The sequence below is a fragment of the Artemia franciscana genome, chromosome 13 (assembly GCF_032884065.1).
Source record: "Artemia franciscana chromosome 13, ASM3288406v1, whole genome shotgun sequence".
In the NCBI taxonomy this organism is placed as follows: Eukaryota; Metazoa; Arthropoda; class Branchiopoda; order Anostraca; family Artemiidae; genus Artemia; species Artemia franciscana.
The window spans coordinates 24,547,414-24,573,424 of record NC_088875.1 but is presented as its reverse complement, the minus strand read 5'-3'; the positions used below and the strand labels follow the sequence as shown (position 1 = coordinate 24,573,424).

At 34.7% G+C, this 26,011-nt stretch overlaps 1 protein-coding gene across 2 annotated transcripts in view; it reads right to left on the bottom strand.

The window, feature by feature from the left end:
* LOC136034696 (uncharacterized) overlaps positions 1 to 26,011 on the bottom strand; it is a 131,002-nt gene that overhangs the window by 8,823 nt on the left and 96,168 nt on the right. For both annotated transcript variants that reach the window (XM_065716030.1, XM_065716031.1), the window contains exons 25-32: positions 25,846 to 26,003; positions 22,899 to 23,039; positions 19,655 to 19,825; positions 13,657 to 13,936; positions 10,331 to 10,485; positions 8,053 to 8,280; positions 6,908 to 7,064; positions 1,776 to 1,887 (exon numbers count right to left, since the gene is read on the bottom strand). In XM_065716030.1, the coding sequence (XP_065572102.1) occupies positions 1,776 to 1,887; positions 6,908 to 7,064; positions 8,053 to 8,280; positions 10,331 to 10,485; positions 13,657 to 13,936; positions 19,655 to 19,825; positions 22,899 to 23,039; positions 25,846 to 26,003 (1,402 nt within the window). The remainder of the gene's footprint in view (positions 1 to 1,775; positions 1,888 to 6,907; positions 7,065 to 8,052; positions 8,281 to 10,330; positions 10,486 to 13,656; positions 13,937 to 19,654; positions 19,826 to 22,898; positions 23,040 to 25,845; positions 26,004 to 26,011) is intronic.

The following is a 26,011-nucleotide window of genomic DNA, read 5'->3' as shown; positions in this document are numbered from 1 at the left end:
CACAACCTGAAAGTTTTAGCTTTCAGTTCACAGTTGTTCTCGAGATATTTCAGATACGTATTTTGATAGACGTAACGAGCATATTCTCTTTTGTTTTACCTAATTATTTCGCCTTGAAAAGATCTGAAGTTCCATTGGGGCTAAACGTGCCAAACCATTTAGGCAGATCGGAGACAGACATTTCTTAGCGCCCCCATCCTGTCTCTCTAAAAACAAAACATACCATCAACTTGCCCCACCCCAGCACACCAAAAACTTAAGCTCGACCCAACAAGTCGTTTTCAAAGTATTTTGCAGGTAGGCCAGTTTGATAACCTGCATACATGGTTCTTTTCGACTTACCTCTGCCCCAGCCCCAAATCGAAATATGAAGTCAATATGGCCCCTGTAAGGGGACAATTCCATCTGCCAAGCTGTTCATGAGATAATCCATACGTTATTTCGACGACCCTAATATACAGAATGCCTTTTAATACATCTCCCCCATGCGCAAATACAAATTTGGAGATCCATTTGACCCCCCCCCCAGCACTCATGAAAGCTTTAACTCAACCTTCAAAGCCATTCCCGAAATATTGCAGATAATTTGAAAAGCCCGGTGCAAATAGTCATTCCTTTGATTTACTCAGGTGTGTATATCGTTTCCGGAGTATACCTTTGGGAAACTCATGGGAATCTCGGCATAGCAAACGAACCCTAAGAGCTTTGAGCCATAGGACCATCAAGAGCAAACATGTCCGCATTTTCTACTGAAACCTATCTGTGAACTACAGATGAATTCCATTTTCTAAGCTATTGCCCCTGGAGCTGTGGGATGAGTCACAATCGGAGGCATACCTATTAGTTTTTCTGGCCTTTCTGAAGAAAGTCACAATCTCAAAATTATGATTCAATAGCATGTGGATATAAGGTGCTAGGTATCAGAACTGAACTTCCATACAAAGCGGCCAGGGAAAAAGTTTTTGGCTCTTTCTTGGCCCTCTGGCCCTTCGCCAGACCCTGTTTTTTTTTTGGGGGGGGGGGCACAAATACTTCAATTTGATCTTTCTTAGGGCTCTTTTGGCTGAAAACTTGAGGATATAAGTTTCGAGCTGACTAGAAAAAAGTTTTCCGGCCTCCATTTTTTTCTGGGGAGAAGGGGACCTTCTTTGGAAGAGTTTTTTTTGTATATTAAGTTTCTCTTGGCAGAAGAATTTAGAGCTTTGATTTTCTAATTAGAATGGAAATAGAAATTTGTTGGCCCATGCCCAAGCTCCTTAACCCTTCTTTAACTAAGCATTTGATCCTTTTAATCCAGAGAACAATCCCTGAAAGTTTCAAACCAAACACGAATCCAACATCAAATACATCACCTTTTCTACAACAAACCAAATTTTAAAAAATAGGCAATTTTCATTATTTATGGCCTTCTCCCCCAGGGCTGTGGGGATTATGCAAGCACCGAAGGTATATTCAAAGAACATTCGACAATTTTGAAATAAAATTATCTTAATTTTGATCGGGTGTCTTGGGAGATTTAAGGAGGCCAGGTAAAAATATGGCACGGGATGGTTGGGGGTATCCAATCACTTTTACTCTTGAAAATGGCACTAGAACTGTTGGCTTCAAATCGAATTTACCCTCTCCAAAGTCTTTATGACCACCCCTTTCATGCGAATTGGTCAGAGAGAAAATCAATGAAAAATAAAAAAAAGAATACATTGAAGGCATATGGTTCTTTAGTTAGGCAGCGCTGGAGCACTGTCTCTTAGAACTTCTCAAAAATGTATTCTCACCCTGGCTGATAATTGTGAGACTTTCTTCCACCGTGACAAGACATCAACTCTTCTTCCAATCTTTGTTCAAGTTGCCTGGATCTTGGCGGAGAACACATTGCACGACCTTCTCCTTCAAATAAATTAATTAACGAATAAATAAGGCCACATAAACATTATACTTAATAAGCCAACAAGCCAAAATGCCGATCAAAGGACCAATCTCTTTCTGACGAGAAAAGCTATATAAAATACACTAAAAATGAAGGACAAATGAAGGGTATCAGGACAAAATCCATTGAAACATGGGGAAAATAATAACATTTGGGAAAGCATGATAGCTGAAAAAACTGAAAAATACCTAAAAATGCACTTTGTGTATGTAGTTAGAAATCCGGAATGCAAAAGCATTTTTGAATATTTTTAAGGAAGATATTAACCTAAGAGGCTGTGATTAGTACAGTCTAAATTTCAGTGTGTAGCAAAATTTACAAGCTACAGCACTGACTTTAGATCCAAAAAGCCCACGTACCGAAGGCCTAATTTAATTTTACTAAGACCAAACACCAATGTCAGTGCTTGTCAGATGGGACGTTGTAAGGAAGTTATATTCATTGCAGTAAACATCTTGTTATATAAGCCTACGCTACATTGACAATACTACATTTGCTATACTACATATGCTATACGCACGATTAAAGCGTCAATTATGCATCCCACTCGTAGCTTTGCGAGTTCAACTATGTTTGGCTTTTAAGCATAAGTTTTAAGTTTTTAAGTTTTAAGTTAATTTTCAAGTTTTTTATACCTGTAATTTGCTTTTGGCAAAAGACATAGTATTATCTGGAAATAGTTGGAAACAAAATAGTGTTGGTACAGGCTTAAATTAAAAGATAGATGTGACAGATAACAGCTTGAAAGCCAAAGCCGAGGTTAACAAAACACATGATCAGTATGGACAGACCAGTGAACAGACAAAAATAAAACCGATTAAGAGGGAATAAATTGCCAGTATAAAAGTAAGATATCTCTAGTTTTTCAAAATGCAAAAAAAGTCAAAATATTTTAAAAATTATCAAAGTATATTCCGTTGATACCTCAACACCACAAATATGGTTTTCGGAGGAACATCTGTCAAAAATAGTAAAAAGCTTGCTTTAGAAATATTTTGTCCCAAGTATAATATAATTGCTAAGGAAATATCCGTGAAACTACACATGAAGACTCAGGGTTACAGGGAGGTGACGACAAAAGCCTTATGTTTTGTTTTATTTCAGCGGTCAAAAGTGTTTGACGTTAGGGCCCTTAGAAAATACGGATTGAACTACATTTTTAGATGTAAAGTTTATTTTGAAAAATCTCATTCTATTTAGCTGCGATCTTACAGTAATGGAAATGTCTCTCAAATGGTTAATTTAACAGTATTCACCATTTAAAGAAAGATCTGATCAAATGGGAATTTTTTTTCTAAGGCTCTGGAAACCCATCCTTCAACTATTTGAAAAAAAAATCCTGGTTTTTATTTCCTTTACTTTATTAGATACGGAAAGGGAGTTTGCCGCTGTTATTATTTTCACTTTAAAATTAATTTATGCTACAAACAGTAATTCTCCGAACATACATTTGGGAAGCCAAGGTATCATACCTCATTAAGTAGACGTTCCATCTAAAGGGCAAGAACTAGCCTTGTCTTTCACCCAAATCTACTCTCTGTGCTGGGGTAGATCACCAGAATACGCTGCATATTAGAGAATAGGGGAAAGAAAACTATTTTCTCAAAGAATAAAGATCCTCAGTTAGAAGATTACACTTTAAAATGTTGACACAATTAAAATTTAATTTACACAAACGTTGGAGCGATGCTGCCCTTGGAAGCGCTGCCTCCAAGGAATGGGATACGGAGTCTTTTAAATTGGACCATGCTTTTCCCTTGGTTAGGGAAACCTTGGATAATTTTTAGCAAAAATAAAAATTTGATTTTGATGGATTTATATTTTTGGTTCTTGGGGGCGAAAGGGCGGTTGGGTTGGAGGTAGTGCATCAATTAAGGTTAACCTCAGTTTTCTTAAGTGTATAAATTAGCCTTCTGTTTGCCTAAGGAAACAGTTTTGGCAAGTAGATCCCATCAATGCCATCAATTCTTTGCCGATAAAATCATACCATCCATCCTATTTTATTCAATTTCCTAAACATCGACTGTATATACCACAAGTTACAAAATAGAAACCTGTAAAACAAAAAAAAAGGTAAGTAAGAAAAAATAACAAAAATGGAAATTCAACAAAATGATGTTACCAAAACTGTCCAAAGTCTTAATAACTTTTCGCATTGAATGGAGTTAAAAAAAAATATCTTACGGACAATTTTAATTAGAAAAAAAGATAATTTGTTGTCGAAAAACTAAGAATGACCTAAATACTTCAAAAAACCACGCCAGAGGAATATAGTAAATGTAAAACAACGTTTTGGACCATTTACTAGTAGCTTGCTTGTTGCTATGTCAAAAAGAATACCCACAAATACCCACACTAGGATTATAATAGTTGAATAATAGCATTAACTTTTAATTCATTTTGTGTGAATATGACAAGGTTCAAGCGTTGATAATTCAGCTCCTAGCCCACTACAACTAAGTTTAGACAGCATGATCAAACTCAATAGTTTTTGGCTACTACCTTCTCGTCGCATGCAAAAAGCTCCTCCCATTTAATCTACCATCAGCGGCCCAATGTATATATTGCCCTGGAAGACATATTTTGGAACACAGAGACTTTCTCAAAATGCCTTTGAAGCCAAATCGAGACTGTAATTTCTAAAAACATCTAATAATAGCACTTACACTACTGATTACCGATTTTTATATCTCGGTCCGGCTTTGTCAAATGCTTGAGATGGAGAATGATTATACTGTCTAAATTTATCTACAGTATCCGAGCCTAAGCAATACCTATACACAGAATAAACGAATGCAATCAATTTTTTTACTAGCCGCAGTCATCAATTCCTCAAAGTTTTGAGCCAAAATCGAAATCTTAACTACTGACATCTGAATGTCGCAAAATGCTATCCATTCCTTAATAATATGTACTATAGCTACAAATACATTCTTCTTGCAACAGCAACACGATTGATGCCATAAATTCATCGCGTCACCAAAAGTATATTATGTTTCAATTTCTCTCCTGAAATTGACTTATTACTCATCATAACGTTTACGGCTCAAACGATGTTGCCGGCCTTATACACAGTATTGTTTTCGCGTCTAAAAATAATACTTAAAAGCCCTGTTAAGCATAGGCCTATACCTTATTTTCAAATATTGGTGAGGTTTGCTCTCTGTTAAGTGACCAATCTATCTTATTTCTCAGTGAAAACAGTATTCTTATACAAAGTATTCTTTTTGCGTCCAAAAATGATGCTTAAAAGCCCTGTTTAGCATAGGCCTATGCCCTATTTTCAAATATTGGTGAGGTTTGCTCTCTGTCAAGTAACCAATCTATCTTATTTCTCAGTGAAAACAGTATTCTTATACACAATATTCTTTTTGCGTCCAAAAATGATGCTTAAAAGCCCTGTTTAGCATAGGCCTATACCCTATTTTCAAATATCGGTGAGGTTTGCTCTCTGTTAAGTGACCAATCTAGCTTATTTCTCAGTGAAAACAGTATTCTTATACACAATATTCTTTTCGCGTCCAAAAAATGATGCTTAAAATCTCTGTTTAGCATAGGCCTATACCCTATTTTCAAATATGGTGAGGTTTGCTCTCTGCTAAGTGACCAATCTATCTTATTTCTCAGCAAAAACAGTATTCTCATACACAGTATTCTTTTTGCGTCCAAAAATGATGCTTAAAAGCCCTGTTTAGCATAGGCCTATACCCTATTTTCAAATATTGGTGAGGTTTGCTCTCTGTTAAGTGACCAATCTATCTTATTTCTCAGTGAAAACAGTATTCTTATACACAGTATTCTTATCGCGTCCAAAAATGACGCTTAAAAGCCCTGTTTAGCATAGGCCTATACCCTATTTTGAAATATTGGTGAGGTTTGCTCTCTGTTAAGTGACCAATCTATCTTATTTCTCAGTGAAAATAGTATCCTTATACACAGTATTCTTTTCCCGTCCAAAAATGATGCTTAAAAGCCCTGTTTAGCATAGGCCTATACCCTATTTTCAAATATGGTGAGGTTTGCTCTCTGCTAAGTGACCAATCTATCTTATTTCTCAGCAAAAACAGTATTCTCATACACAGTATTCTTTTTGCGTCCAAAAATGATGCTTAAAAGCCCTGTTTAGCATAGGCCTATACCCTATTTTCAAATATTGGTGAGGTTTGCTCTCTGTTAAGTGACCAATCTATCTTATTTCTCAGTGAAAACAGTATTCTTATACACAGTATTCTTATCGCGTCCAAAAATGACGCTTAAAAGCCCTGTTTAGCATAGGCCTATACCCTATTTTGAAATATTGGTGAGGTTTGCTCTCTGTTAAGTGACCAATCTATCTTATTTCTCAGTGAAAATAGTATCCTTATACACAGTATTCTTTTCCCGTCCAAAAATGATGCTTAAAAGCCCTGTTTAGCATAAACCTATAACCTATTTTCAATTATTGGAGAGGTTTGCTCTCTGTTAAGTGACAAATCTATCTTATTTCTCAGCGAAAACAGTATTCTCTTCGTGTCCAAAAATGATGCTTAAAATCCCTGTTTAGCATAGGCCTATACCCTATTTTCAAATATTGGTGAGGTTTGCTCTCTGTTAAGAGACCAATCTATCTTATTTCTCAGCGAAAACAGTATTCTTATACACAGTATTCTTTTCGCGTCCAAAAAATGATGCTTAAAATCTCTGTTTAGCATAGGCCTATACCATATTTTCAAATATTGGTGAGGTTTGCTCTCTGCTAAGTGACCAATCTATCTTATTTCTCAGCAAACACAGTATTCTTATACACAGTATTCTTTTCCCGTCCAAAAATGATGCTTAAAAGCCCTGTTTAGCATAAACCTATAACCTATTTTCAATTATTGGAGAGGTTTGCTCTCTGTTAAGTGACCAATCTATGTTATTTCTCAGTGAAAATCTTTTGTCAAGAGGATGGCACTTAAAATAAATCACGAAACAGACATATACTGAATAAATACTTACTTTTAGATATACCAATTGGCCTTTGTAGCTTATATGCTTCAGCCATAAGTAATCCAGATGATAGTGTGCAGCCAGTTGGACCACGGAACTCAGCGTCTTTTAAGTTATCATAGTAACCACACATTCCACATGTACGACCCTTGTGCACTGTCGAGGGCTGGCATGAAAAGAAAAGTTGATTCATAGCTTCTTCGAAGTATATGACACCTTTTGCCATAACATATAATGTTTAGTTGTGAATGAAAAAGCAACATATTGGTTGATTATGCTTCAATCAATCAGCCAAAAATGTTAAATATGCTTGACTATTAGTCCAAGGATGTCTAGGACGAATTCATGTTCGAGAACTCAAGTCCTTGACAGTTGTTTAATCCTTATTTTCAAGATATTGAAAATAAATAGAACGAAAAGTCTGAGCAAAAATTCAGCGATATTTTACTCATCCATGGAAGAAAAAAAGTCCAAACGCAGAAAAAAAAACGATATTCGATGTTACTAATTCTTTCTGTTCAGAAATACAGTAGCTAAAAGTGTTAATCTGACAGATACGTGGTTATTACATTTAAATTAATAGTTTTAATGATAAGTTCAAAAACCGAACAGATTGTGAATATAAAGTATTCCTTTAAAGCATTAAACTTATACGCTAATAGTCGGTGGTAGAAAAAGACTAGGATCAATTACCCGCAATATTTCCCCCCGCAATTCTGAATGTTAGAAAATATGTAGCCCTTGTCGACAATACGAAAACAACTAAACTAAAATTACCGTAGCTAATTTCGAAGACCAAAATGCCTTTCTATGGCGATAAATAAAAGTTCGAGTGGTGATAAACCCTATTACTGGACAGTGATAATTCACAAAAGCCACATGTGCAGTGACCAAAATATCCAGTATTTTTTTTGTGAATTATCACTGTCTTATAAAAGTATTTATTCCTATTTGAACTTTTTTTATCGACTGAAATTGTTTATTTTATCAGTTTTCATTATTCTCAGGCTAAAATATCGACGAATAGTTATTTACCTACAATTAACTGATAACAATTAGCAATAATCCATGGTATCCAAATTCTAGTGTGCACATGTTTTAAGCACTAAAATCAAGATTTTCTTAGAAACAAAAATTAGAAAATTCAATCTTACCAAAATCACTATCTCTGAAGGATTCAATTTCACAGTCATCCCGAATGGTTGAAGTTCCACTACAATGAAATCATCTTCGGTTTTAAATGCTCTTGCAAATAATTGATTATTTTCAGTTTCAAGCACCAAGGGATTGGTTGATAAATGGACGGACTCATCATTGACAATAATTGTTCCCTTAGAAGGATTCAGTTCCATCCACTCTGTACTGGCAAGGATAGTTACGACCTAAAATTGAAATTAGGGATGTTGAATCAAATTTATGAAAGATAGCAGCAGCAATAACTAATAACAAAATTACATCACACAGAGTTGGAAGCTTTCACTACATTTCATTTCTTCAGAACACGCTCGATAGCTTTCAAATCCTACAAAGAAAGAACAGAATTAGCTTATAATTCCCTAAAACTGCTTCAAGATAACTTTCTGATCACAATGGAAAATAACAAAGAATTTGTTGATCAATAAAATTGCCATTAAATTGTTTGAGCAGCGCGAAGTGTTGCAGCAGCCTTTGGTTGAATTTTCAACAAAGGTGTTGCTGGAGCAACAATGTGGTTTTGTTTCTTCACCATTGATCACACACTATAGTTGCCTATCCGTCAAAACTTTTGCAATAGTATATCCAAGGAGAATTTTTCATCGAAAAACACACTACAATTTCGTGGCAAAATGATAAGAAAACTCTTAATATAATGGTAAAAACTAAAAGGAATAAGAAAAACAGTGGTTTTTGGAACAAAAGTAAAGAGCGACGTCAACACTGAAATTAGCTTATATTTTGCGAGACAGGAGGAGGGAACTATCATCCATCTCAATCCCCGCTGTTTATACTAAAGCTTTTTTCTCATTTCAACAATGAGTTCTCGAACCTAAAACCAATGTGAAGAAAAGTTTAAATTTCTGTCAGATTGCTTTACATTTGCTCTAAACAATAAAAATTCCAATTCATGTGCTCTGAGAGGCAATTGGTAAATAAAGATTTTCGATTACCATCTGTCGGAATTTATTATCCAATCTAAAATATTTAGAGGGACCCTAATCAAACTTTCTCAAAGAGGTGGTAGCCCCTTCACAAAGGATGATAATTTATGTTTATTTTCAGAACTAACATTGATTTTTACTTTTGCAAGAAAAGACTCTTTTCATTATATATCTAAGGGGAAGACACCAGCGGAATATAGCTTCCGAAAATGGTAGGTTATATTTAAACAATTGTATGACAGTTATGAGCCTTGGCTCTATTCAGCATTTTGGCCTTACACAGGAAAAACTTGTTGTTTTTGAGACACTGTGACAGAAATCGACGTTCTGTGTGGAGCGATTTCTTCTAAAAACAAAAAAAAGCACTTTAAGTTCAAATTTCTATTCCAATGAATCTTTTCAAAACTTATTTCGACAAATAATTGCATGGTTCCCTACAATTAAAAAAACAACCAACAACAAAAAAACAAAGAAACAGCATAGAATCCTTAAAACATACTAACATCCCTAAATTTTGTTTTTTGAAGGGTAATATAAGGTTAGCGAATATTATTTGTTTGCAATCAGCATAAGAAGCAAATTCTACTGTTGTACTGTGTAGAATGTTACTAGAATTAATCTTTGTCAGAGTTTCGTTTTCAATTTCTCTTTACTCACAGGCCATTACAATGAACAATTTGACCGCTATATAAAATATCTCCTTTGGCTTTTGTTTGCTTTGGTGAAAAAGAATTCCCTAGGTGCACTCAGAATATTTGTACGTGCAATTTCTATTCTCACAATCATATATTGGTGAAACAAACTTTCAATAGTTCTTCCCTACTTACTCCGGGAAGAAAATTCCAGGAATTCATTCAGAAGGAATCTGCTGAAAAGGGGGGGGGGGGGGTTCAGCAGATAACGAAATGCGAAAATTTTTGTATTTTTTCAACTAGTTACTTTATATTTAACAGCCTGCTCGTTTTTCGTTTTTTTTTTGTCCTTTCTCTAAAAAAAAAACTTATACTTATATTCTCAAACAGTATGGGCAGAACACTCATCAACATATTATTCATGCAAGCTAAACTACAGTTAATTACTGTTTGAATCAAAGAGAACACGTGGCGTTGATAAAAAAAACTAATACAAAGGAAAAAAATAACAAGAGAATTCAGCACTAAGACGTTATTCTTACAATATTTTACGAAGTGCACTCCTTAAAATCATTCATCAATGCGGAAAAACAAGTGTTATATTCTGGAAAAAAGAAACAAATTAGAAACAAGTGTGCTCATTATACAATAGGGAAAATTACCTTAGAACCTTCTTCTTCCCTCCCTAGGACAGCAATCTTATACCGTCCAGAGCAATCTTTCGCTAAAACATGGTTACAGGATGAGAGGGAAGCATTGTAGTTGACTTTGTCAAACGTAGTTACATGCTTTCTATCTATCAAGCAAACAGGGGCACCTAAAAAAAAGGAAAAAGGGTGAAAATACCAGATCAAAATGAAATGGGAGGTAGCCATGGGCGTACGTAGCTTCTTCTCTAGGGGAGGGGGCAGCCAATTCTGCCATGAAGGGCGGTTGGGGGAAGCTGAAATTATATTGGCAGTTCGCAAAACCTTACATTGCCAGCAATTTCTATAATACCTATGGAATCTTTATTAATAAGTAATCGCCCAAAATCATAAATCATCAATAAGGTTCAGCATTAATCTTCTTGGATTAGAACTAAATCTTTCCAAGACGCTATGGATAATTGCTTCTTGTTTGACTTATATTCTGTCATTCCAGCTGTTTATTTCCGGCTTTTTAAACCATCTACCTTTTATAAACTGCTTTTTTAACCATCTAACTTTTTCAACTACTTTTTCAACCATATGCTTGTTCAGCCATATTTAGTGCAAATCTGAAATTCTAAGGGAGGCAGCTGCCCCCCTGCGCCCCTGCGCCCCTTCGCACGCCTATAGAGGTAGCCAAAAACTTAGAGCCCTTTTAGACACGCCAGGTCTTCTTGTTGTCACCATAGAGTCTCGTCACGACTAATTTTCCCTTCCTATTATTAATTTTAATAGTATAAGACACATAACGACACGCACTGTTTATACAGTATAAAATCAGTCAGATACCACATAAGCCACGACATCTTCCTTCGGTTGCGTCTGCGCTTATTTTACTTGGTCGTTTTCAACCAATTTAAATTAAGGTTTTCAAAATCATCGAGTTGAAAATATTTTCAGTCCCGTTGACTGAAATTTGTATGCTTCATCTGTATTCTCAGGTAAGAAGTATAGTTCACAGCATGTTTTTTCTTCTTCCAAGTCCTTCTGTAGAAAAAATAAACAAAATATCCTGCTAGTTTCTCTCTTTTATTATTGGCTACTGATGCTGCCAAGATTTTGAATTTTTTCCGTTTGTTTTTTCCTCCCGCTCTTTGTAACGTCGTATACTTTGTATACTTCTTTAGTTTAGTTTGATCAATGTTTATCTTTTTAAGTTTTTAACTGACACTTCCCAGTTTAATTTCACTAACGAATGATCTTATCCTGATTTTTTTTTTCATTTCAGTTTTGGCATTCTTTGCCAGGTTTCCAGTTTTCATGTTTTTTAATGATATTGTGATTCCGAAATTCAGACTCGACCGTTCGGGGCCTGTGATATAAGTTTTTGAAATAAATATCTTATCTGTAAAGTAATTTGCTCCATTATCTAAAATTTTTGAAATATTAAGCGTCAAAGCCCTAGATTTACTGTTTGTTTTAGGATGAAGCTCGAAGTTTCAAAGATCTTCATTCATTTGGAAATTCTCTTAAGATTAGGATTATTAATCAAAAATGAGCATAACACTTAAACTACAGAACGATCGTTTTCTTGTTCAGTTAAAGCTCAGCCTATTCAGTAATTTGAACAGCTCTATAGTAAATCTATTAAGACATATTGTCTATGTTCAGAACCATAAAATCATAAAAAAAATTGGATAGATTTTTTTTTTGAATCGCGTGGTAGAACTAAGTAACAATCTTTGACCGATAAAACTTTAAGCACTAGATGACATTGATGGTATTATATGGCACAGATGAACAAGGTCGGCCTTCGTCATATGTAGTATTGGGTCCTCCCTGATATCAAGGGACGCAGTCAATAGAAATAAAACGCTTGGACAATATTAGGCTGCTTCATTCAGATATCCCTGGAAAATCTCCCGTCAGCAGAACTGAAGAAGCGGTAAGATAGAAGTTTTATTCATAAAATAGCTATCATAAGCAAACACGGCAAGAATTGAATTTATCGTCACAAATATTATTACAACACGGAATAAAAGCTGCAAAACTCACACATAAAATAAAAATAAAGGTCGGTCTGAAAAATTTTAATCGATATAAGAAGGAGAAAATTTAAGAGGAAGAAGAAGGAGAAGACAAAGAAGAATTTAGAATTCTTCTTATTTTTAAGAAGAAGAAGAACCTAAAGCGATAAAATTAGGTAAAACCGAACGCAAAGAAAAATATATCAAAACAGAAAAAAACGTTGAAAACTCTGCACCCATGTTAACATCAGAAGCAAAGGACGAAATAAAAAAAGAAAAAATTATGCTTGGCATTGAATTGGAGTGAGAATGACTTTGGCGTTTTTTTTTCTTTTGAAGGTGACTCTTCATTAAGTTGTCGGGTTGGGGGAGGGAAGAGTTCCTGGTTCAAAAATATAATCATGGCTTTTACCTAATTCTGATGTATTTTGCGGACAGACATCACTGTCACCTTATTTAATAACAGTGTGGGAAGACCTCAGGGTAATGTATATAAAGCCCAGATGATTGGTATATTATAACAAGTTTAAACAAGGTTTATCCAAACGAAGGTAACAAATTTAAAGTTAACTCAAGCATTCAATTTAAGCTTTATTGTTACTAATTGAGATATGTTGTTAGGATAGTTGAGTAGGTGAGCGGCCCCCCAAAAAATGGCACTGAAAACAAATTAAGTTATCTATCCCCTCCATACTGTTAATCTGGAATGTCTTCCATAGCTCGCGGCTTATTTTTATTTTTACTTTTTTTTTACTTAATAAGACAATTTTTACAATCCTATTGAAACGAATGAAAAAAAAAAATTCAAGACAAAAATCATTGAGGGAACAATTATATATTCTTTTGCGACACCAACTTTAAGAGAACCCATGGTGATTGGCTATTAAAAATGCAGCTTGATTGGTTAGAAATGGTCATGTATCTAGCTTTACAAAAAAAAAGAAAACTAAAAAGGGGCATAGCACCAAAGATAAGCAAACTTCCACAAGTTCAAAGTCTTCACTCTAGATCATAATCAAGATCAAGGGCGGTAGATAACCCACAAAAGGACTACTTTCTTTCACAGTTTCTTACTAAAACATTAACTAACTTACATTAATAGTTTTTCTTTAAGAACATCCTATTGAATTCAACCCTGAATACCACCCGTACACTTAAAAATTTGACCATTCTTGCCCAAAAGTATGCTGTTTTTTCCTTCTTTAAAAAGAGAAACTTTATACTATAAAAATTTAAGTTATTCAAAAGTTAAAACTGGTGATAAATTAAGTCTTAAGAGTCATTTATAGCATCTATTAATATCAAGGTAGGATACAATTCAGCAGAACTAACCTTCAGGATGCATTACTGTATAAGCTGGTCCAAATCTAGCATTCAAAGGTAGTGTGCTCCGGAGAAAAGTTGGTGTTTGAATACCAGTGAAGAAGGTGTTGGAACTTGGCTTGAACATTTTCAAATTTGCCAGGTTCGTGTGGGGTATTGTTTCCAGCTCAATGTGAACTAAGCCTTTAGGGTTATTGACACCAATCGGATTATGAGAAGCGTACTTGAACATTGACATACGAATCATGTCATCAATTTGCATTGAACGGTTCATATAGTAGGGAGGAATCTAGAATACATGAATAATTACGAAAACTTTTGTGCTATTTTTTCCCTTGAATAACGAAACCACTGCACTTTTGTTAATTTCCTTCTGTAGTTTTTACTTTTTCTATCAATTTTGCATTGCAATTTTTAACACCTTATTTATTTTTATGTTAGTTTGCTTTATGTTATTGACTGATGAGTACCAACATGGGATAATTGTATCTAATTTTGTTTTTTATTTAGTTTTTTGTCTTGATTAAAAATTTCAACTTATTCCACAATTAGACGAGCGTTAAAGATTTCTCCTGAAATCGTCCGCTTGAGGCACAACTTTTTCTTCAGAGTGGAAGACATGTTTCTAGATGTAAAGAATGGGACATTCCTAACGAACACACTGGTAACTTTTTTTCTTTTCACTTTAATTGATAAAAAACGATTGTCTATAAATGAAGAAGATTGGGGTATTATATTTAAGAAATGTTGCAAAAACCCGGGTGTTAGCATTGTAAACTTCATACAGCGCATGGATTAAGTCAATAGCTTATCCAAAGTTTGCATTAGGCTTTGGATTTTGTGCACCTTTACTTTCAACCAATGCAAGTTAAGGTTTAGGCTCTTTGGGCGGTTTGACCGTTTCATTTAATTACGTTTTATGGACCCCAAAGAATAGCTGAGATTATAAAGTTGGGTATAAAATAGACAATATTAATTTTGTCAGATGTTCTACACCAAATATAAACAATAAAAAATAAAAAATAAAATCAAAACCACATAAAGAAAGGAAACACTTGGTAAGAAACAGGTGATGAGCTACTGGTGGGACTTGTACTTAAATAAAAAGTCAACTTAAAGCCTATATAAGATATATAAAATATATATGTTCATCCCACTCCCAATTATTTGGAAATTTTTGACATTTTTTTAAAAAATTAAAATAAGAACAGAGTAACGTCCTTAAAATTGCAAAAATATAGGTTGTAGCACAATTTGTAATGTAACGAATTTTGGCCTATCAGAGCTAGATTTGAGAATAAATAAGCCTGAATTTACAACTATCATTAATTCCAAAATATTTGAAGTGAAAACTGTGATAGTATTATACAGTTAGAACATAAAAAGATGTATTAGGAAACTATTTACACAACATATATCGAAAAATCAGAGGCAACACTACAGCGCTGCCTATAGTAAAGGCCATACGGCTCTGATTTTTTTTTTTCCAGAGGCACTTCATATGGAAAGGGCCGTCGTATACACTTCAAAGGGGGCTCATTCAATTAAAAACTGAGAGTTCTAGTGCCCTTTTTAAGAATCAAAAGTGATAGGATGTCCCTTTCTCCCAAATGCACCCGATGAAAATTTTGAGGTAGCCATTTTGTTAAAAATAGTTCAAAGATCATGCAACAAAAACTCCAGGGTCAACACATCCCCGGAGAACCCAGGGGCGGGCGTTGTAATTTATGCTCTGGGGGAAAATATGGTTCCTATAGAAGGACTGCTTGCATAAATTTCACAGAGGGCTCATTTGATTGTAAATTAAAAGTTCTAGCTCACTTTTTCAGAGTCAAAAGATATAAGAGGGCAACTAGCCCCCCATGCCTGTTAAAAATAGTTTAAAGATCAGCAAACCAACCACCCCGGGTTAGGGAGCAGGCGTTGTAAGTTGTGCCCTGGGGGAATATAACGTTCTTACAGAAGGGATGCTCGTATAAACATCAGGGAGGGCTCATTTGATTGGAAATAGAAAATTCTAGCTCACTTTTTAAGAGTCAAAAGTGATCGGAGGGCAGCTAACTCCGGTGTCAACACAGCATCCAGGGCCCGGGGTTAGGTGTTTTAAGCTATGCCCTGGGGGTATGTATAAATCTTATGGAAGAGATGCTCGTATAAAATTCGGAGAGAGCTCATTTGATTGAAAGTTACAGTTCACTTTTTCAGAGTCAAAAATGGTCAAAGGGCAGCTACCTCCCCCCACGCCCTTTTATCCCCCAAATGCATCAGATAAAAATTTTGAGATATCCATTTTCTTAAAAATGATTCAAGGGTCAGATAAAATTTCCTGTGTCAATACACCTCCCCCCCTCCAGGGCCCTTGGGCAGGCGTTGCAGTTATGTCCTTTTGATATATATGGCTCTTATGGAGGGGATACTCGTGTAAACTTCAGAGAGGGCTCATTTGTTTAGAAATTGAAAGTTCTAGTTCACTTTTTAAGAGTCAAAAGAGATCGGAGGACAACTAGCCATCCCCCCTCCACGCCCTTTTTTCCCCGAATGCATCAGATAAAAATGTTGAGAGAGCCGTTTTGTTAAAAATAGTTAAAATGATAAATAACAAAAACTCTGGTGTCGACACGACCCCCCGGGGGTAGGCGTTGTAAGTTATGCCCTGGGGGCATATATGGTTATTATGGAAGGGATGCTCATACAAACTTCATAGAAGGCTCATTTGATAGGAAAGTGAAAGTCCTAGTTCAGTTTTTAAGAGTCAAAAGTGATCGGAGGCCAGTAATCCTCCTCCCCCACGCCCTTTTTTCCCGAAATACATCAGATAAAAGTTTTGAAACAGCCATTTTGTCAAAAATAGTTCAAAGGTCAGACAACGAAGAACCCAATGTTGACTCAACCCGCCAGGGCCCGAGGGCAGGCGTATTAAGTTATGTCCTGGGGGCAAATTTGATTGGAAATTAAAAGTTCTAGTTCACTTTTCAGAGCAAAAAGAGATCAGAGGGCAACTAGCCCCTCCCCACTCCATGTCTTTTTTCCCCAAACCCATCCGAAAAAAAAACTTGAGATGACCATTTTGTTATAAATAGTTCAAACATCAGATATTAAAACTCCAGGATCGACACAACCCCCCAGGGTCCGGGGACAGGCGTGAATTTTTTTATTTTCCATAATTTTCTATTACTTCTCATACAATAAGAATTAGAAGGATGTGCCCCCCCCAAAAGCACATTCCTGCCAACGTGCCTGCCAAGTCCCCCCCCCCTTTCACGCCTTCTTATCATCAAATGCAGTCAGTCAAAATTTGAGATGGCCATTATGTCCAAAATAGTCAAAAGGTGAAGTAATTAAAATAATTATGATAAGGGGGTTGACAAAACCCCCCACTTCCCCCAGGTCAAGGATTGTAAGTTATGCAAGCTGTTTTGTTCCAAATCATCTAAATGTCAAAAAGCTATGGTTCTGGGTTTGAATCCCCCCAGCCCTGGGGAAAGGGCTGTAAGTTATACTAGCAGCCCATCGTTAACGTACAAAATTTCTATGGAAAGCATGGTCGTATAAACTTTAGAGGAAGTTCATTCGACAGGAAATCGAAATTTATTATCCCCCTTTTAAGAAACAAAATTTATCAAAAAGTAACAAGCCCCCCCCCCAATTTTTTATTTTTCCTCAAATGCATCTAGTCAAAGTTTAGAAATAGCGATGCTGTTCTAATAGTCCAAAATTCAAATTACTATAACTTGGGGTTGAGAAATCCTCCATAGCCCTCGGGGCAAGGATTGTAACTTGTATAAGTTGCCCATTATTAGAGTATAAGGTTTTGTGGAAGGGGTGGCCATATTAACTTTGGAGGGGGCTCATTTGATCGGAAATTGAAAATTCTGGTTCTTTTTTAAGAGTCAAAAGTGAACAACGGGCAACTAGCCCACACCGCCTTTTTTTCAAAGGGCATCCGGTCAAGATTTTGAGATTACCTTTTTATTCAAAAAGTTCAAAGGCAAAATAACTACACTTCCGGGGTTGGACCCCTCGCCCCAACCCTGGGGAAATGGGTCTGAGTTACGGATCTTACTTATTGTTACTTTGACACTTCGTTTACTTCAATATTGGATTTATTGATTAACGTGGCAACTTCAATTTGCGGTGCAAAGGCTGTAAGTTATGCAAGTTGCTTATAGTTACTTTGATACCTTGTTTACTTTAATACCTTCTTTACTTTGTTAATTTTTACTTTGATATTGTCACTTTGATACTAGTTCTAACACTTTGACAAACATTTGATATTGAAAAAAAATTTTGTTTTTGAAATAAGGAGTTTTTTAAAACTTGAAACATTTTGCAATCAAAAACGAACAAACATTAATTAAAAAAAAAATTCTGAAAAAAGTTTTCAAAGAAAAGTAAAGGCCATTTTAAACTTAAGGTCAGGCGATACAAATACCTGTTTAAATTCCAACTCAAAACGACCAGAAATTACAATTAAAGAATAAATGAAACCCAAGACGAACAGAAATCAAATGTACAACCATAGCAAAAAAACATACAACAAGCAATAACATAAATGAATAAATAAATCTTGTAATAATACAAATAAATAAATGAATAAAAAAGTCCAAAACCTACTACGTCATTGGCGCTTTACTGAAAACGAATTATATTACAAATATTTTCTTTTGTACTTAATATTGAAAATAAACATTAAAATTACAGTAAAATTTTGAACTGATGAGCTTTCAGCAATTAATATCATTATACATCAGATATTCAGTTTAATTTATTAGTTCTTTCTAAGAGTGTTCAAGACGAATACAGTTTCACTACAAACAAGAGTTTGAATACTGCCCCTTCCTTACCTCTAAGAACCTAAAGCCTACTGCGTCTTTGGCGCTTCACTGAAAACGAATTATATAACAAATATTTTTTTCCCACTTCTTGCAGCATTGAAAATGAAAATAAAATTACAGTAAAATTAAACCTTAAACTGAGGGATCTTTCAAAAATTAACATTATTATATATTAATTTTTTATACTTTCCAAGACTGTTCAAGAAACGTATAGTTTTCAGTAAAGCGCCAGTGAAGCAGTAGCTTTTAGGCTTTTACAGTGAGAGAAGGAGGCGATATCCAAGCTCTTGTTTGTAGTAATTTTTGTTTGTTTCAAGCTTAATTTACATAATCAATTTAAGTTTCACTCATTTTAATATTTATTTGTTCATTTATTTTAGTATGTATTGTATGTTTGTTTACATTGATTGTTTATTTAACCTCTGTTCGTATTGGGTTTCATTTATACTTCAATAGCAAAATATTTTTTTCGTTTTAAGCTTGATTTGCATATTCAATTTAAACATTACTCGCTTTAAGATTTATTTATTTATTTATATTATTACTTGTTGTATGGTTTATTGCTATGATTGTTTATTTAATTTCTGTTCATCTTGGGTTTCATTTATTCTTTAATAGTAATTTCTAGTCGTTTTGAGAATGAATTTTATCAGTTGTTTGTATCTGATGATCTTAAGTTTAAAATGGCCTTTGCTTTTCTTTGAAAAAAATTCGTTTTCATGAAGTGATTTTTTAATTAATATGCTAAAAAGACGGTAAAATCTATGCTTATCATAGATAAATACTGTCTATCTGTATTACGTCTATTCTCTATCTTGATTACCTGGAAACCTATATCGTGTTTTAGCTTATGATTCTCTTCTTTCATACCTGAGGACGAGCAAACTTCTGGTTTCAGTTTGTTAATATCATTATAAGTCACGACGTAAAGTGACCTAACCCCAAACTTGAAAATGTTAAATACAAATTGGCAACTCCCACATTTTGCACGAACAACACCATTTGGTGCTACTTCCATACGATTTTTATAATTAAAAAGTAATTCGAAAGAGCATTGAGGCGCCATCTTGAACGAGGGAAAGTGTCAGTAGCTCTTCTTGTACATTTTTCAATTAAATGGCAAAATTTCTAAAAAAAAAAACAAAAAACAAAAAAAATCTTGTTTCCCTTACATTTTCATACTTTATATCCATAACACACTTATCAAGAGCGGTTGCCTCCCTTCTGAGCTTTATACATTCTGGGTTTGCGCCAAGACCAGTTGCTTCGAGACGGGCACATTCTCTATACAACTGAGATTGCTTTTGATGTCTACTAGCCTCCTTGGACCGCTCTCCATAGCCCTAGACAGACAAAAATTTCAATAATGACGATAAAATCACCCTCACAAAACAGCATGGGATTGGAAGCTACACTATTCAAATACTATTTATTATAAGGGAATTATTTCCTATGACAGGAACATAAGAAGTTTATTTTCTCACTCGTTATGCAAGCAGTAGCAATAGAAAATAATTTGAAAGCACTTTGAATTTATATTATTTTGCAGTATTCTGCTGTTATGCACAATTGCAAAACTGTTACCTGCTTTAAATTTCTACAATAAATTGTCTTTCACCAATAATTGTTTATCTCTAAGAATATTCGTCATTTTATTCGATTCGTCCAATTCTCTACACCCTGTGTATCCTTTTTTTCAAAATGAAAGTTTCAACGAACCAAGTAAGTAAAAAAAAAACGTGCTCCCACAAACCCAGTATTTGATGGTCAGCATTTTAATGAAGCAATCCTAGACATGAATTAAGTGTTCGACTCTCCCCGTCAAAGTGTTATATTACATAAGCTAAAAACAGCTGGAAACTGTCGAAACAGCTTTGACTTGATAAAATCTTAACTGCATAATTGTTTTATTGGGTTAGATTAGGGTATTTACCCAGCCCTTTTATTCTAAACAATATATATATATATATATATATATATATATATATATATATATATATATATATATATATATATATATATATATATATATATATATATATATATATATATATATATATATATATATATACCCACTTAAATCAAAAGATAAATAGTGGAGTAAATACAAACGAAAATCAACAATAACATTAAACAAAAAAAAATAATAAATCACCAAATCAAAGTATATCAATTGTTGATCAAAGTATAGCAATTGTTGGTTTATGATTTTTTCGTCGTTTGATTTAATCCTTCTTTTTTGTAAGCACAAGCGCCATTTAGTTTTATGACTACGAGAGATTGTGCAAAAAAAAACCGATTCGATTCAATCCAATTCGATTCGAAAAAACAATAACATTAAATAAATAAAATTAATGAAACAAACGAATTAAACCATTGTGAGGTGACAAACGCCGATACGCTGTTTCCGAAATCTTTTTGTGTAAACCAGTGAGCTTTTCAGTAATATTCGGGAAGTGATACTTATTTATTATTTTTCTATTCCTAAACCAAAGAGGAAGATAAAGAAGTTAATTACAAAAAGGGAAATAGGCCACCTGAACATCACTAAAATCCTTATTCCTAAGCATAGAATAAAGCCCAGAAAGGTAAAGAACAGAATGATGTGAAAGAGTAGAATACAGCTTTCCAAGAGCAATATGATTATATTTGCCTGGATTAGCTACAATTTTTGAGTAACCAATCTGGGTCTTCGTTCTAGTATCCTCGACGGCACGCTCAAGAAAAGATTATGTAATGTAAATTATGTAAATGAACCCGCTAATTGGTAGAATAATGATGATAATTTAGCAATAACTGTTGCTGATGATACTGAAGCAGCATTAGACTCGAAATCATCCTTCGCTCTGATGAAACTACTGCTTGATGAAATTGGTGAGTTGGCGGTTCAATTGTAACTATTTAATGCTAAATGTATCAAAACAAAATATTTTATTTTTGTGAGCTCAAAAAAACAGTAGACAAATTTTGCATTTCTTGTTTAAAACGTTAAATTTTACGAACATCTAACGGTTCTGATGATCCGAAACATATTTCACCTTTCCATCGGTTAATACTGAAACGAATAATTGCATCAAACAAAATAACAAATAATGCTCTCGATGAATAAGTGAAACAGAAATGTATATAAACCAAAATGAACAATAAAGTCAAATGAGCATATTTTACCACGAAAGAAACGCAGGGTTAGCACCTAATAAAGGTTTTTGATGAATTAGAAACGGGAACTTTGTTGATGCCCTCATCACTTTCCCCAGGACAAAATACAAAGTTCCCTTTATAACTCCTTCCACTAACGCTCTCTGATAGCTCTTACTTAGTCTCTTAGTTATTTCAGAGATATTAAACACATATTCTTTTGATAATAAGGGTACAGATAGTTTCTTTTGATTACCTCATCACTTCACAGTGAAGAAATATTAAGTCCTGCGAGACATTTCAGCACAAAACTCAAACCAAAGAGCAAAATATGTCAGTCCCCCATCCTATATCCCAGCATAAACTCAGAAATCTTCTTACCCCACAACCCCATCCCCCAAAGTCTGAGAATCACCTAATGTCAACACAGAAAGAAGGCATAAGTCCGATTCAAATTTGGCTAAAGGCAAACAGACTAGTTGAAAATCTTAGTAAGTCATCATTTCTTGTGGTCATTCTGAGAATTATAATCCGTGGATTCAGGGTTTTGCTTTAGGTGAGGTTATTATCTCCAGGAATGCTAAGGTTAAGTACTTAGGAGTATCAAACAGTTCGTGGTAAAGAATTGTAAGTAAGGAGCAACCCGGCTCAATAGTAATCGAAACTCTAAAAAACGGAATTTTGATACTAATAGATACATCAAAAGAATTATATTTTTTACGCTGATTTCAAATATATAAGCTTCATCAAGTTTAGTCCTACCCATCAAAAGTTAGGCGCCTCAGAAAATTTGCCTTATTTTCGAAAATAGGAAGAAACATCCCTTAAAAGTCATAGAATCTTGACTTTTAGCTAATAGTAAGTATTAGCTGGACTTGACTCCAGCTAATAGTAACAGAAACTATAAAAAAAGGAACTTTGATAAAAACTGAATAAATTATAACAATGGGCTTTACATGCTGATTCCAAAAATTTAAAGTTCATTAAGTTTAAGTTTAATTAAGTAATTTGCCTGATTTTTGAAAAAGAAGAGGAACATCCAAAAAAGGCAAGCGATCCTAATGAAAATCACAACTATATATTCAACATATCAGTGAGCCCTCAAATGGGATTTTAAGTCTCCTAATTCATTTCAAATCTTATTGAAAAGGTATTTAAAGTTATTCTGAAATAGTCTAAGTAATGCCCCCCCCGTACCCCCTAAAAAAGGAAAAGCCAACATTTTGGGTACAGCCAATTTTCAAAGATTTTCGTCTTTTACAAATCACAAAACATTACCGTCATCTCAACTCTTGAATCTTTGCAGCTGGCTCCAAACCCAATATCAAGTTTCCATGATGTTTTCAAATCCATGTCATAGAAAGTTTCTCGACGAACAGCAGGTGTATGTGGGTAGTTAAATGATCCATCAACACAAACCTGAAAGAATTAAAGACAGGAGCTTTAATGCAAATGCCTCACGAAGCGTTGCAGAAACTGTGACCAACGGTTCAAAGCTCAGGAGCAATAACCACGACTCTAATTCCCAAGTGAATTCTTGTCTGTTCCGTTTAACGTTTTTCGTTAGTCTTAAGAGTTAAACAACACAATAATTTATTTTTGTGTGCCCGAAATAATGATACAACAGATAGACCTACACTAAGGGCCGGTTTTTATGGATCTTTTTAAGTGTAAAGACTGTGTTTTGGTTAACCTCAGACTGCAATCAAAATTCCCTGTTGCTGAAGACCGTCCCTCCAGCGGTTGGTTTACGGTCATGAAGATAAGTAAAATATGTTACTAAGAAATATGCACAGAGTCTTAACAACTACATAAAGATCTTAAAGATCCCTCAATCCAGTAATAGTCCTCAAATTGTCAGTGAAACACAGATTCCCGTTCGTAAAGGAGCCAGACCGTATCTTATGCCTGGGTTTTCCTGTGCGCTTAACTGGGCTTTCCTATCGGCACTTCTACATACCACATTCGCAATCTTGTGATTGTTCACATTTCACACGAAACATCTACTTAATATGCTTCAAACATATTGGAAAAAATTAATTTCAAAACCTGCATGTTATGCTATTCTGAAAGACATTCACAGGAGCTGATAAGAGAAAAAATCCATCACAAGTACGCTTGTGATCCCTGCTTCTCCCTCCCCACTGGAAAGAGAGATCAAATCAGATGAAGACCTTAGAAATTCAAAACCCTGATTTTAGCTCTGACTTCCCACTAAGTTTTATTGGAATACCTTGTCCCTTTTTTTTAAATGTGTTGATTACAAAAATTTGGGATACCTCTCCCTCTTCCTTCTCCACAGAGGTTGAATAGTTAATGGAAGAAAAAAGGCCTGAATAAGGCATCCACTGTTACTCCTAACTAATCTAGGTTTATATCCGACTATCTCTATTGGAAGATATCACGAAAGGTTAAATTTAGGGAACCCTCTCTGCCAAAGAGTTAAATTTGGTCCTGGGTCCCCTAAAAGACTAGAGAATAACCTTTTGCCTGCCATGAAGTTTTATTGAACTCCAGGAAAATTCTTGTAGATGGCGGGATGAAAAGAATCTATCATCTCCCTCATAAGAGGTAAGATCACAGAGCAAGGCATACAGAGGTAAGATCACATCTAGATCCCAAAAAGGCACAAAAAAAATTGCGAGGCCCTCCCATACAGAGATCAGATCAGGTCCGAATCCCGAAAAGACATATCAAGGAAGACATACTCGCACTTTTAATAAAGTTTCGTCTAAAAAAAAATTCAAAAAGATTTCAAGAAACTTACACGCGACTTTTCGATTTTGAATCTTAAAAAAGCTTTGAATTAGCGCTTTCTGATGAAAACTGATTTCCACTTTCCTTCCTCAAAGCTGCTTTAAAATTTTTATCTTTAAATGATGCTGCATCAAGCAAGAATCTAAATTTGCGACTTAACCCCATATTACGCTGTAACTTTTTTGATATTTGTGATCCCCGAAGTTTATTTTCAATCAATATGTTAAGTTTCAACCCGGTATGGTGCTATATAGATATCCTTGAGTGGCTAAATACTGCTTCAGAACCTTTTAGGAACAGAACCTATTCACTCTTCAAATATTCAATAAAAGGTTTGTAAAATATCCTTCGTAGAACAGTTAAAGTTCAAAACTTCAGAAAGTTTGGGCTCATTAATGTCATTCAAGTTACCTCAAAGTCAATATGTTCTTACCCCACAAAAATAAGCAATCCTAAATTAGTAGTCAACTTTTTAATGAGTTTTCGGGATTTTCAATCAATTTTTAAGTTTCTCTATCAAGTAATTGGTTTGTCTAACTTCTGCAAGTAGCTGTTGGCATTTGAATTGAACTAGAGCTTTTCTATATTATTGATACTCCGTCTACACTAAACACCAATAAGCCTAGCACTTAGGCCCTAATTATCCGGCCAGACATCAAAAACTTAGTCAGTTTTTCAACTTCCCTTAATTTAAGCTGGATATGAGTATTCTTTGGGGTTTTAAGAAATGTCGAACGTGTGAATTATTTTTTGAGCGAATCATGCACAACAGAGCATGCAGAAGAAGCGGAACGTGAGAACATTGACTTTAATAAAAGAATGTTTCATTATCTACAGAATTGGAATTATATATGCCCCACGCATCAAGACCTATATTCTGTAATTTCAAATTTATTTTCGTAATGCACGCCGAAGTATAATAGCCGAAGGAAAAAATAACTTATCAAAATGTGCGTTTCAATGTGTGTTTCAATGGGCGACACTGAAACCCCCTTTTATGCTGCCCGATTCGGCTCAAGTTTTTTCTTTCTCTTTACATACATCTTTGCACCAAAAGCTTCCTATTTTCAAGTTTCCGCAGGGACTTCTTCATTTAAATCTTCGTTTCCATGATTCCATGAGACCTAAACTCGCAACGAAACCATAAATTTGATTTCACAGAAGAAAAATTATCAAAATTTAGATTAAAGTCAATCATACAATCGGACGTGAAATGTGTAATTTTACAAGCAAGTTGCTACTATTCATGAACAGTTATCTATGTAAGATTAGTAGTATAAGAGTTTTTTTTTAACTACAAAAAAGCACTGACTCTTAAATAAACACGGAATTAATATTGACAGCACCGTTAAGTTAGTGACTTTTTATGTTTATTTGCTTTCTTTTGTTAGAATCAGACAGCGTAAATCTAAAAAAAAACAGTCTTATGAATTTCGACTATTTTTCAAGGAGAAGAATTGACTCTCACCATGGCGGTATTTCCCTCTTTACCATGAAGATTAAAAACATGCTTCCTTCCTTCAGAGCTACTGCCCAATCCGAAGCTCATTGAATAACTGCGAGTGGAAGCTCCACTGCGTTTATGTTTTGGGCGTAAATCGATCATTCCCATGAAGGCTTCTCCTTCTGGAAAG